This window comes from Triticum dicoccoides, chromosome 6B (genome assembly GCF_002162155.2).
Source record: "Triticum dicoccoides isolate Atlit2015 ecotype Zavitan chromosome 6B, WEW_v2.0, whole genome shotgun sequence".
NCBI lineage: Eukaryota > Viridiplantae > Streptophyta > Magnoliopsida > Poales > Poaceae > Triticum > Triticum dicoccoides.
In genome coordinates, this window is record NC_041391.1 from 42,471,907 (window position 1) to 42,486,217 (window position 14,311).

Sequence of the window (14,311 nt, forward strand, 5' to 3'; positions counted from 1 at the left end):
GCCACTGCTAAGTGACTGGCTGAATACAGTCAAAACAAGGCTTCACCTCTGATTCAGTTTGCAGTTTGCAAATTCCTCCTAATTGCGCCATGGCATTAATCCAGGACATGCTCTTTTGGATAAGGTTTCAAACTCTTAAGCAAGCAATCGATAATCTCTTTTTATGGAGATCGTTTGGGTTATCAGGACACGAGCGACCACATCATCAAAGAATTACTTTAAAAATGTTGGAAACTGTCGAAAGATGAGCTGAACTTAGCTTTCCATAGAGCTCTCTTTCTGAATCGTCAAAGATCATTTGGGTTAAGAAAGATAGTCTCTTTCTGAATTGCCAGACTCATGTAAAACCTATATGGAATTCTGTACATACTTTATTTGTCGAATATCATCCATTTTGTGGATTCCATTAACTGAATCTAGTTTGCAGAAGATGTACAGATCATATTGCCAAAAAGAGCAAGTTAAAATGTTGTTTACAGTCTGAACCTAATTTGCAGATGATGTATGGATCATATTGTCAAAAAGAGCAAGGCAAAAAATGTTTTTTGTAGTCTGTCAGACAACCTCTGAGCCACCCTGCACCAGTGTGAACTGGAACAGGAACGATCCTCTACAGCCATCAGATAACACCCATCAAGAGAGAATCCTAGCCGTTAATCACGCTCTGGCCTAGAGGTTAGAATGCATCAACCAGACTGAAGTGCTTGCCTCCTTATTGGTAAAGGATGCAGCGGTACGAGCCTATAGAACAGATCCTGTTCAAGTAAGGTCGTGCTACAACAAGCCGCTCCTCACCTTATAAACTGGTTTAGCGTTGCCTAAACTAGCGAGGTGGGACTAATTAGAGAGCAGCCAGTGCAGTGCTGCGCTTCCTGGGGCAGAGCATGGAAGAAGTGTTTGTGGCCCATGTAGCGGGGCACTAGAATGAGCAAGGCCCAGCCCCATCAGAGAAACGTTCAGCTGTGCAGATTTTGAACTAGTTTAAATATCTGGCAAATGCTGCATAGCCTGTACTTTTAATACTCCCTCCAATCGGAATTGTATAGAAGCTGCGTCAATTTATTCGGATCGGAGGGAGTACATATAATTTCGAACAATGCTTATTCCAACTTTCCTTTTCATGACACCTAGTTCTTTTTTTTGTTTTCTTTAGCTTTTATGCCAAATGAAAGTACAGCCGGCCATTACTAAAGTAGCAGACACACTGCTAGGTTAGAAAGAAGCGATAGAGAATGCAACAGACAAGAAGAAAACCGGAGAGAAAAATGAGTGTGGTGTAACTCCAGAGCATCCGAGACAGAACACAAACGTGTCGTTGAAGTACCTTTGTTGCATTTACAATATCAATTTGTTTTGTCGACTCACCTGTTCAAAAGTACTCCAGCTCATTGGCTAGAACAAGATTTAGTTTCTTTAATCAGCAACCTTCTTGTTGCCCGAACTGTTCCGCGTTCGTGTTGTATCATCATTGATCTATAATTGGTACTGCTGGGTGAAGATCTCCGAGACTTGTTCCAATTGCGGATCACAGAGCAAGAAGATCTCTGTACATATCATACTAATGGTGAATTCACCTGGATACTCCGCCTAGCTGCATTGTGAAATCCTGTCTGAGAATCATGTAACTAGACCCTCCTGAATTTAAATGGGACAGGAATCATGTAGCTAGACCCTCCTGAATTTAAATGGGACAAGAAAATTTGCTGTCAATTTGTTTTTTGGCTACTACCAAGAGACAGAGTGTTGCCAGTTTGCAAAGTCATACTTATGTCCCAGTTGATATTGTTTCAAGTTCTTAGGCAAAGCAAGCAATAATCTTACTTTTTTTAATGGAGATCAGCACTCAGTCCCTTTTTTTTTTTGAATGAAAGCGATCCTTCCCCCAATTTCATGAACGAAACCAAGTAGTCTTGTTCTTACAACCAAAACACACCCACCTCCTCATACCAGATGAACATCAAATTTCTTCCTAAAGCTATGCATTTGCCAACCCACTCACTCCTGCCTCCTCGAATTAGGACATTTCTGTTACCAGGACAGGAGTGATCAAATCTTCCAAGGATGACCAATGTTCAAATATTTACTATTCAACAGCCAAAGGATTTCACATTTTACTCAGTTAGCAAGAGGATTGACCACATGACCAAGGAACAATGTTGTGCTCGTCTTCTCCTCGACCACGGCAAATAAGAACGGACGATCTGCCACAAAATCGACCGGACGCGGTGGTTTGCTTGGACGCGCACTACCATACATCATGACTATGGCCGTGGCAGCAGCGGCCACGGTGCCTTGCTCGTCCACCTCGATGGTGGCCTTATGATAGACCGCGCCGATGGAGAGCCGTCCATCCTCACCGCCCACCATGCCTGAGAAGTCGCCACCTGAGAAAGCCCTGGTGACACCAAGCTTCTGCATGTCCGGGGACGCCTCAAATTCAGACGTGAACTTGAACTTGGGCACCATGAACTGCCCCACTGGAACTTCCTCTTCCGGCGTGTGCTTCCTTAAGAACTCCGGCACCGACACCGCCTTGTCGTAGAGATCCGTGATGCTTAGAGTGCCGCTGTCCGGGAGGAGGATAAGCATGTAGAATGCAGCAGCTTGCCGCTGCACATGGTCGCCGTCGTTCCTGTAAGGCAGCTTGAGGGCCCTGAAGCCCGGGAAGAGCGCGATGTACTGTGACCGGCCTGTCGTCATGGACGGCACGCGCACAGTGGTGCCACCGGGGATGTGGAACGGCGCGGTGAAGACGTCGAACGGTCGACGCCACGCTCCTTTGAAGTAGAGCGCGTTGGCGAGGACGACAGCCGTGGACGAGTCGACGGAGCCGGGAGGGAGGATGTCACGGATGCGCTGGTTCGTTGCGTCCGCCACGAAGGAGTTCACGCGCCGCCTCACCAGTTCGGCCCCTGACACGAAGTCCACGGATTCCGCCGTGGCGGTGTACCGCGACGCGCCGGTCGCCGTGAACTCCGGCCTGAGCGCCAGCCTCCGGTCGACCCACACGCCACAGGCGAAGGACGTCTGCGTCAGGCCGTTGAGCCTGCCCACAAGCTTGATCGCCGGCGCGCGGTGCAGCTCGTCGAGCGACGCTGACCCGAGGAAACCCAGGAGCTCCCTGCGCGTGTCGCCTCGCGCGCCGGCGGTCACCATCGCGAGCGCCGCATGGATGGACAGCGGCGAGATGACGAAGTTGCGCCCCGCTCCGGCCGCCTCCCGGACGCCGGCCTCCCTGGCGAGAGGCAGGCCGGACGCTTTCCCGGCCGCGTCGCTCGCTACCGGTGCCTCCTCCGCAGGGTCGCCACCAGGACCAGGAGGCACGTCGGCGAACAGGGTCGAGCAGAAGTGCCATGCGGCGAATAGGGCCAAGCAGAGGAGGACGGCCTTCCCGGAGCGCGACATCGTCGGAATCGCCGTGGGTTCGTGGTAAGATTCAGATAGGATCACACTGGTTGAGCGCCGGAGATGGTGCCGGCGGCGGAGCTGAGCCCCTACCCTGGAACTGGAAGCTCTCGCGTGTGCGTTAGGGTTAGGTGAACAATGTACTGGGCTTCGAGCCCAGCCAGCCTGCAAAGCTGGCTAAACGGGCCGGGAGAGCTGGGCTGGCACGACACGACACGGGCTAAACGGCTGTGCCAGGGCCGTACCTGGGCCTGAAGGCTGGACACGCGGGCCTCCAGCCCATTTAGTTTTTTTAAGAAATTTTTATTTATATATCTATGGCCTAAAGAACAACCCAATAGGACAAATATGGCTAAAAACAACCTAGCAGGCCATTAGCCTAGCAGATATGACATGCCAAGCATGCTGTCGTGCTGGCCCGTATAGCAGTTGAGTTATGCTTGGGCTGAAGGGTGCAGCACGCCGGTCGACACAACACGACTCGTTTAGTAAACATGCCCCCATGAGCCATATTTTTGTGCTCAGTACTTCATAGATTCTTGAAGAGGTTTAGCCCCTGACCGAATCACAAAAGGGGGTCTACTTAATCCCTGATATGGAGGGTTTCCCCATTAACATTTGGCATGCCAGGTAGGCGACTAAGGCTCCAAGTTTTCTTCGGCTTCATCAAACTATTTATCAACCATGTCAAGAGAGCATTCTCCACAAGTCTCGGAGCACTCCCATGTCGGGAATACGTCTCTAATGTATTCATAATTTTTATTGTTTCATGCTATTATAGTATCAATATTGGATGCTTATATGCAATCATATATCATTTTTGGGACAAACCTATTAACTTAGTGCCAAGTGCCAGTTGTTGTTTTTTGCTTGTTTTTTGTTTTCCAGGAATTCAGTACCAAATGCAGTCCAGAAATGCGTGCCCAAGTGCCTCGTGGGCCCCTCGTTCCTCCTTTTGACCTAATTTCGACTATAAATTCTCTAAAACCGGGAAACCAACAGAGGGCCACCCAAAATACTTTTTCCGCCACCGCAAGTTCATGTTCTCGCGTGATCACAGACCTACAGGTCCATAACTAGTAGCTAGATGACTTCTTCTCTATTTTTGATATTCAATACAATGTTCTCCTCGATGTTCTTGGAGATCTATTCGTTGTAATCCTTTTTGCGATGTGTTTGTTGGGATCCGATGAATTGTAGGTTTATGATCAGATTATCTATGAATATTATTTGAGTCTTCTCTGAACTTTTTTATGCATGATTATTATAGCTTTGTATTTATCTCTGATATATCCGTTTGATTTGACCAACTAGATTGATTTATCTTGCAATGGGAGATGTGCTTTGTGATGGATTCGATCTTGCGGTGCTCAAACCCATTGACACAAAGGAACATGACACGTATTTGTATCGTTGCCATTAAGGATAAAACAATGGGGTTTATTCATATTGTTTGGATTTACTTTGCCTACATCATGTCATCTTGCTTAAGGCGTTACTCCGTTCTTTATGAACTTAATACTCTAGATGCATGCTGGATAGCGGTCGATGTGTCAAGTAATAGTAGTAGATGCATGTAGGAGTCGGTCAACCTATCTCGGACGTGATGCCTATATACATGATCATTGCCTTGGATATTGTCGTAATTATTCGCTTTTCTATCAATTGTCCAACAGTAATTTTGTTACCCACCGTATACTTTATGTTCAAAAGAGAAGCCTCTAGTGAAAACTATGGGCCCGTGGTCTATCTTTATCATATATTAAAATCCAAAAATACCTTGCTGCAATTTTTTTTCTATTTTTATTTATCTATCTATCACTACGAGATTTGACCCTTGTAATTAACCGTCAAGGGATTGACAACACCTTACTTGCGTTGGGTACAAGTATTTGTTACTTTGTGTGTAGGTACTGCTAACAACGTGTTGCGTGGTTCTCCTACTGGATTGATAACCTTTGTTCTTAACTGAGGGAAATAATTATCTCTACTGTACTACATCATCCTCTCCTTTTTAGAAAATCCCAACACATCTCACAAGTAGCATCCCACGTCGCTATGCGCCACGGCATGATCATGTGGCCCAGTCAAAAGACCTGACCGCGATAGGAGGCCAGCCCTCCATGGGTGGATGCCATAAAGTGAGCCCCCGGCTAGAGCTCGACGACTCTTTACCTACAACCACACTCCACGTAGGCTCCTCTGGCCCCATGGCCCCACTATGGTGAAGGAGCAGTCTCCTTTGGCCCCATGGCTCAAGGAGGTTGCTAACCTGTCTTTACGGTGTTCTCTATTATCTATTCTTGTTCTGGGCTAATCCTTGTCTTTACGGTGTGCAAATCATAAAGTGCATTGTTTGTTCTTTTCAGTTTACAATAGCGGTCTCTGCTCTTTACAAAGTGTAGTGTTGTCTAATGAACATCGGAGTAGGCGAAGGTCCGACGAGGCGTCATTGCAGTGCAGAGGACAATCGTGTTGAAGGCAGAGGAGGGAAGTGGGTTGTGGTGGGTAGCAGGGCTATAGGTGGTGCCAGCGTCAGTGTGGATGCAGGGCTGTGGCCATGGAACACTAGAGAGCGCTGGGGAACGGGAAGAGGAGCGTGTGGCTGGGTTGAGCGGGTGTACTCACGGGTTGAACCCATGGTGTCTGAAAGAACATGCGGTGCCCCCATGTTTGGTTTTGGTAATTGATGACAATCTTTATGGACTAATGGTTGTCTTGAGTTATATTTGAAGGATTTGTCCATAAGCTTTTCTTGAAGTCCATGTGTTGGTTTCAAGGAGTTTATGAGTTGACCAAGGTGCTATTAAAGAATTATCCAAAGATTGGTCGTGTGAGTGTTGAGCTTATTGCAAGCATGTCTTGAAGAAGAAGGTTGTGTGATCATTCATGTTTACCTTCAAGACATCATCCAAATGAAGAGAGTTGCAAAGATTCAAGGTTGATCAAGACTAAGTCAAGAGTGAATCAAGTTGATCAACTCACAAAGCATAGAAGATGTACCGAGAGGGATCAAGTGATCCCATGGTATGGTAAGCATTGTCCATTGCACTTTGTGTACTAACCCATGATCCATATGAGAGTTCTATGTGGGGTTAGGTACGTATCCATGGGCTTGCGTCAAGAGGAAGATATCATACAACCCATGGAAAGGATGACATCAAGTGGTGATCGTCATCAAGATTGCCGTGTGCAAGTTCAAGTGGAGCATCACAAAGAGATCAAGTGCTTGAGTCTTGCCAGCCATTATGGTGTCAATGGATTTGTGAAGATGTGCCAAAGAGTGGCTCACCCATAGTGAACTATGGGGGAGCAATCATCTAGTGTTCATCGAGCCAACGCAATCAAGAAAGGTGGTCCAACTTGAGGGAGTCAAGATCGTCATCATCTAGCTCAAGTGGACCATGTGCAAGGCAAAGGTTTGCCCGTGATAGGTTTTCTATTTTACCAGTCTCATGGTGGTAGTTGGGAGACCAGGCTATAGGATCGTTTTCCGTACTATCAAGGGGGGCTCTCAAGTTGGTAGCTTGATCGTATCATTAGTAGAAAGCTCAAACCATTTCATCCTTGCATCATGTTTCTTGGTTCTTGTTTGGTTCTCTTTGTGAGTCTTAGAGCTTATGGTCATCTTGATGACAAGCTTGAGTTCATCGAAAACGGAGTTCGCATGCGTCTTCTATGATGTTTTCGGTGTTGGAGGTTTTACCGGTCTTATCCGAGGAAGGGTTCTCACCTTTTTATTATGGGCCTTTTCCATTTTTCTTATTATTGATATTTCTTTCAAGTTTGTGTTAGCCCTTGTTTCTAGCTTTCCAACAAACTTGGTTTCATCGAATTCGGAGTCCGTTTGCAAAAGTTGCGGCAGTTTTGGTGTTCTGAAAAGGCTGCAGCGGTATTACCGCAAATTGGAGCGGATGTAATTTTTTACTACCCCTCCAGAGCGGTACTACCGTGGCTCCTACAGCGGTAGTACCGCTTCGGACCAAAAAAATCGTCCCAAGTCCTGCAGAGGTAGGCACGGAAGTATTTTTTTTGTACCGCTCGCAACAGTAGTATCGCTACCATTTGCGGTAGTACCGTGAGGACGAGCGGTAGTACCGCTCCGGCGGTTCTACTAGCCTTTTGCCTCCTCGCAGTTGTTTTCCAAAGGGGTACTACCGCCCTAGCGGTAGTGCCGCTCCTTGAAGCGGTAGTACCGCTCTGTGCAGGCTGTGAGCATAACGGTTGGATTTTCCCCCACCTATAAAAGGGGGTCTTCTTCCCCATTGAACCTTATCCTTTGAGCTCATGTTCTTCCCCCATTGTTGACCTTCTTTGAGCTTGCTAACTCTCAATCCCTCCATGGATTCTTGCTAGTTTTTGAGGGAAAAGAGATAGGAGATCTAGATCCACATTTCCACCAATCACTTTCTCTTCTATGTGAGGGGAACCCATTGGATCTAGATCTTGGAGTTCTTGGTGTTCTCCTTCTTGTTCTTCCTCTCATCTTCCTCCCTAGCATTAGTTGCTTCGGTGGGATTTTAGAGAGAAGGATTTGGGCACTCCGTGTGCCCTTGCCGTTTAATTTGGTGCATTGGTCTGAGTTCTCCACGTGATACGTGGAAGTTACAAGTTGAGAAGCTTATTAATCTTGGGTGCTTTGTACCCTTGAGCTTGTTACTCTTGGGTGTTTGGACACCCTAGATCTTGTTCCTCTTGGGTGCCTTGGTGCCCTAGACGATTGGTGTTGTTCGGAGCTCAATCATTGTGGTGTAAAGCTCCGAGCAAGCATCGGGGTCTCCAATTAGGTTGTGGAGATCGCCCCGAGCAATTTGATGGGTACCGGTGACCACCCCCAAGGGTTGCCAAAGTGTACGGGTTCGGTGACCGCCCCCAAGGGTCGCCATTTGTACTGGTTCGATTACCGCCCTCAAGGGTCCCTTAGTGGAATCACGGCATCTTGCATTGTGCGAGGGCGTGAGGAGATTACGGTGGCCCTAGTGGCTTCTTGGGGAGCATTGTGCCTCCACACTGCTCCAAACGGAGATTAGCATCCGCAAGGGTGTGAACTTCGGGATACATCATCGTCTCCACATGCCTGAGTTATCTCTTACACGAGCCCTTTACTTATGCACTTTACTTTGTGATAGCCATATTGTTTCTTGTCGTATATCTTGCTATCACATAGTTACTTATCTTGCTTAGCATAAGTTGTTGGTGCACATAGGTGAGCCTAGTTGTTTTAGGTTTTGTGCTTGACAAATTAACCGCTAGGTTTGTTCCGCATTTGTTCAAGCCTAAACTGGAATTATTTTAAAGCGTCTATTCACCCCCCTTCTAGGCGACATCCACGATCTTTCAATTGGTATCAGAGTCTCGTCTCTCCTTGTTAGGCTTAACCGCCTAGAGAGTAAAGATGTCTACCAGGGGATTAGGATTCTCTGACACTCTTAGTTTCGATGGCACAAATTTTGATGTTTAGTTAATTTGCATGCTTAATCTCTTTAGGGTCATGGACCCAAATTTAGAGCGAATTGTAGATATGGGTTTTTCTTCTCCAAAGGATCCTCAAATATTATCTTTATAGGATGAGAAAAACTCCTATCTCAATGCTCAAGCTTCTAATGTGCATTTCGATGCTTTGAGCAATATAGTTATATTTCAACTCATGCCGTTTCGGGATGCTCATGAGTTGTGGACGAAGCTTCAAGATAAATATGGTGTGTCCAAGTTTAGTGGCGATGATTGTTCCCCCTCCACCTCCGGCCGCGTTGCTTTCTCGACTTCTTCTACTTCACCTACATGTGTATTGCCACAAGGTAATGCTATGATGAGTAGTGTTGGTCATTGCAATGATGATAGTGTGCTAATCATTGGTGACTCTTCATCACTATCTTATTGCAATGCTCCTTCTTTGGACTTTAACACTTCGAGCACTCCAAATGTTTCACATGCTTGTGTTGATAGTCCTAGCATAGCATGTAGAAATTTCTTGACTAAATCTCATGATGATATGCTTGCTATGTCTTAGTGCCATGATAAAAATGCATCTATTTCCTCGAATTGTTGTGCTAACAATGTAGAGGAAACCAAACACTCCATGGAACAAGATGTGGTGTTTAATGGTGCCTCAAGGGATCCTACATCATCATCTATTGGTTTTTGCCTTATGGCTAAGGCGTCAAAGGTACCTCCTTCTTTGTACCCCAATATGTCTCTTGATGATGATGTTGATGCTAATGGTGATGAGGATAATGATGAAGAGATTGATAATGTTGCCTCCTTAAAAACTAAGGGGGAAATGATTTTTAAAGCTCTTCATAAAAATAAAATTGCTCGTTCCAACTTCATGGAAATAATGTCCATTGCCATTGATGGCAAGAAATACATTGAGGAATTGGAATCTCATCTAGAGGAGCATGAGGTCACCATTGAGAAAATGGAAGCTCATGAGTGTGATTACGCAAATGAGATCATAGAGCTATCTCAAGCTCTTGAACATGAGCAAACCACCTCCGAATCTCTTGAGGAGACTTTTGCTCTAGAATTATCTAGAGTGAGGGAATCTCATGATAGAGCTCTTGAGGTGGCCAATGATTTCAAAACTAAAAATGCTAAGCTTGAAGTTGCTCATGCTAGACTCCTTGAGGACTTTGAGCAACTCGAAAATGGCTCTAGGGGCATTAAGAGTGAGCTCATCGAACTCACCGAGTCTCATTCTCAACTTAAAGCTTCCTATTTGAAAGAGCTTGCCAAGTTACGTTCTCCTCTTGTTGTCAATGATGATGCTTGTGCTACTAACTCTATTTCTTGTCAAGCATCCATTTTGAAGGAGAATGTTGAGCTACGGGCTCAACTTGAGTTGCTATATATCAATTATAGGAAATTGGAAGAAAGCCATGAAAAGCTCTCAAGCTCTCATGATGATCTTCTAGTATCCCATAATGTGCTAAAAATAACTCATGAGGCCATGATTGCTAAGGTAACATCAAGTGAGCCTCATGTGGATACTAGCACTACATTTAGTCAAAATGCTATATTGCATTGTGCTAGTCCTCATGATTCATCCATGAATAACATTGGTACATCTTGTGATGAATTGCTTTCCTTGCCTTGTTGCTCTCACGATGAAGTTTATACTTGAGACTAACCATGTAGAGGAAATCAAAGAGCTCAAGGCACAAGTCAATTCTTTGAAGAAAGACTTGGAAAAGTGTCATGAAGGGAAGGCCACACTCAACAATATCTTGAGTGTGCAAAAATCCCCCAATGACAAAGGTGGACTTGGATTCAACCCCAACAAGAAGAAGAAGTCCAAGTTGAACAAGAAGAAGGGCCAAGAACAAGTCAAGAATTCGGCCAAGATTATTTGCTTCAAGTGCAAAATTGAAGGGCATCATGTTAGATCTTGCCCATTGAAGAAGAAGGCCATTAGTGACAAGCAACAAGGGAAGAGGCCACAAGTTCAATCTCATGCTCAACCTCAAGTTGAAGAAAGGCCACTTCCCAAGAAGACTCAAGTTAATGCTTCTCTTGTGGAAAAATCAAGTGAGAAGAAAGTGAAGAGTAGACGTTGCTACTTATGTCGTGAGAAAGGTCACGTCGCTTCTTCATGCACTAGTGGTAATTTATCCAACCCAATTATTATTGATGATATTTATTCTCTTGGGAAGGATAAGGCTGGCAATGTGTTTCCCAAAATTGTTGGTACTCAAAGTGGCGTCAAGAAAAGAACCATTTGGGTAGCCAAGCCTATTGTGACTAACCTCTTAGGACCCAAATTGGTTGGGGACCAACAAGCTCAAACTTGATCAATAGGTGTTGTTGGAGGGCATTGGAGACTTGGCTACATTATGAAGAATTAAGGGGACTTCATCATTCTTATTGTCTCAAGCCAAGTCAATTGGATTATCAAGTTTCTATCTTATATCCAATGTGCCTCCTTGCGGTAACTTGTACTTAAATTGTTTACATTGAAAGTTACTTGCCCCCTTGCATGTTTTGGTTTTGTTCCTTGCATGTGTTTGTATATGTTGTGATTCCAACTTGCTTATCTTGAGCAATCAAGTATGTGTGTGTTGGTTTGCACATCATGTACGTGTGTGTCGTGCGTTGAGCCTTTATGCTTCTTGTTTGTACCCTAGTTGGCTCTTGTGAGAGATTAATGGAATAGCCCATTACGGGGAGTGATGTGGGTTGTACACATCACAATCCTATAATTGCGTGTACATGAGTAATACCATCTAGTATTGATATTTCAAGATTATCTAGTCGCTATGTGGTATATCTCTCATGAGAAATTTAAATTCTAAAAATTCCATTGATTATCTCTTGTTGGATCCTCTTATTTCCTCTTGTTAAGTTTTTATTGGTATCACATTATGGGGGAGTAATATGCTATGTGCATACTACAAGCCTAGAAAATGTGTACATTTGAGATATTGTCACCTAGAATTGATATTGTAAATTATCTTGTTCCTAGGTGGCATGTTAGCTCTACAAGTTGCAATTTGCTTGTGTTTGGTGTGAAGATGATGTCGGATATCCTTGCTATCTACCACCGGGAATTATTTCCAAATACTTCTTTTCTTTTGACAATTGGTACTCACTTATATGTAGTAGAAATTATTGATCATCTTCACATTGGCGTTTGCTTTTTTTTGCCTTATCTCTTGCCAAGTTTGTGTCAACTCCCATTGCCTTCTGTGCCACTTGAGGATCTTGTTGTTTTCTTGATCTTGTGTAGTGTTTTCTTGATATAGTGAAAGTGGTGATCCTACCTTGTGCATTTTGTATTCATTTCAAATTCTCTATAATGCACAACTCGTGGGGGAGCTATCCTATTTTCTATAAAACACTAATCTTGTGATCCATTTTAAGTGTGTGTTGGTGGATGGCAAGCCGTTTCTTTTTGGTACTTGTGCCATCATGAAACCTTGTAGAGAGCTTGGTTTGTTTGGAACCATCCTCTCTTTTGGGAGTTTGATATAATTTGGTGTGTTCCAATGGATATCTCATTCCTTGATGTATCTTTGATATTTCCAAGTGATGATTTATCCATTTGGTATCCTTTTCACTTGGTATTTCCTTTTTTTGGTATCGGTTCTTGAAAGTATTAATCATGCATATTAACTTCATGTAGTTTCTTTGGCATGCTTTCTTTCTTTGACCCAATATATAGGGGAATCTCCACCAAGTCTCAAATCGGATGAGATATGTATGAAATTCATTTTCATATCTATTTGCACATATTTATGTGGATTATCCTATGTATTGATGTTTCTAACCCTTTGGTCCCAATGAGTTTGGGTACCATTTTGTTTGTGTTGTTGTTCTAGGAACAATTGGAGATGCATTGGATACTCGGCTCATTCAAAAGGAAGGTGTTGTCACCATGTGCTTATTGGAGTTAAGCTAGGATGATCAATGAACTACTTTCTACCTTCAATTGGTTTCTACTACATCCTTCCAATGCTATCTCGGTAACAAGTATCATCATCTACTACATGCACACATTTATTGCATCAACCGTGTGTAGGTTGTATCAAGGCATGTTATTCTTTCTTTCTTGTGATATTTGTTTCCTTTCTCAAAGCATCCCAACAATGATCTCTTGTTGCTAGTTGTGATGTCTTTGATGGTTGTGTGGTAGGAATTCATTTATATACAATAAGACCACATCTAGCCATGTGCTATGCTTCCAAGCAAATATTTTATTGGTATATCTATGACTTCCTTTTGGATATCTTGATCCTTCATGTTGTAACTATTCCGGGTGTACATCCTTCTTTGTAGATATATATCATCATGATTTCGTCTACCTAGAACCTTATACACTTGAGAGAAGTTGCATATCTATATGATAACCTTTCTTTCACGTCCACCTTTTCTTTCTTTTGTTTTTTTTCTTTGGTGGCTCCATGAAAGCTTTTGCCTTGAGTGTGTGTCTTATCTCGTTGCATCTTGATGCACTCTTGTGTGGTGAAGATTTTTTCCTCATGCTTGTCTTTACGAGGTTTTTGCCATCTCAATTGGTGTCCCTCGTCTTGATAAGGCTTTCTTTTTCTTTCTTCACCATGGGTTGTCACAAGTGTTGGTTATTCATTTTGCATTTTTAGTGTGCTTGTGAACCCGTTTGCTTGGTGTGTGTGGGGAGGACATGTCATGCACCATGTATCTCATTTACCCAAGACTATGTTGATGCTTTATGCTCATCCTTATATTAGTCTTCTCAAGTGCTTTGTCATGACTCATACATATCATTTTGGTTGAGCCTATTATTAAGTTGCGTCTTTTACATGTTGCTCAACCATGTTCTTGTTGCAAGTGCTAGGCTTTGTTTCCTATATGCTCACTTGCACTGGTTGTGAGTTTCTATTGATTTTGGGGGAGCTATGATCCTATTTTGTGCACTTTGTATCCAATACAAATATTCTTATTTGTGCACAAATCATGGGGAGCTTCTCTAGTTTCTCTAGAACACTCCTATGTTCATATCATAATATCATTTATTCTTGTGGCTCATAGGATCCTTGGTCTAGTTGGTTCAGTTGATATCCTTTGATTGCTTGCTTCAATTGGTATATTTTGACTGCTTCATTGCTTGTGTCTCTCTTTGTTATGTCTTTGTGGCATATCATTCTTTAGCAATCTTTGTGTCTCAATATAGTTTGTGTTCCTCCAAGTAATTACCTTTGGGTATGTGTATTGCATTCCACTCTCTTGTTGAGAAACACACAATTTATGGAGGACCAAAATTTATATTGGCCTTCTTAGATTTTCGCCCATTTTGGCAATCGATGCCAATGGGTGAGAAGTTTCAGAGAGTTTTGTGGAGAAGTTTAGAGAGTTATCTCCTCTTGCTTTGGTTTTGTTCCTTAGCATTTGCATCTCATTCGCATGCACTATTGGTTGTTGCATTGCATGG

At 43.7% G+C, this 14,311-nt stretch overlaps 1 protein-coding gene and 1 non-coding gene across 2 annotated transcripts; both read right to left on the reverse strand.

Annotated features, from left to right (window-relative positions):
- Positions 1-549: 549 nt before the first annotated feature.
- Positions 550-773, reverse strand: LOC119327168. The gene has a single exon (XR_005158441.1). It is a non-coding gene; the product is annotated as a small nucleolar RNA U3 (small nucleolar RNA).
- A 1,109-nt stretch (positions 774-1,882) lies between these two features.
- Positions 1,883-3,491, reverse strand: LOC119325038 (putative serpin-Z12). The gene has a single exon (XM_037598794.1). The coding sequence runs from the start codon at positions 3,403-3,405 to the stop codon at positions 2,116-2,118; it is 1,290 nt and encodes a 429-aa protein (XP_037454691.1). The 5' UTR covers positions 3,406-3,491; the 3' UTR covers positions 1,883-2,115.
- Between the last annotated feature and the right edge of the window lie 10,820 nt (positions 3,492-14,311).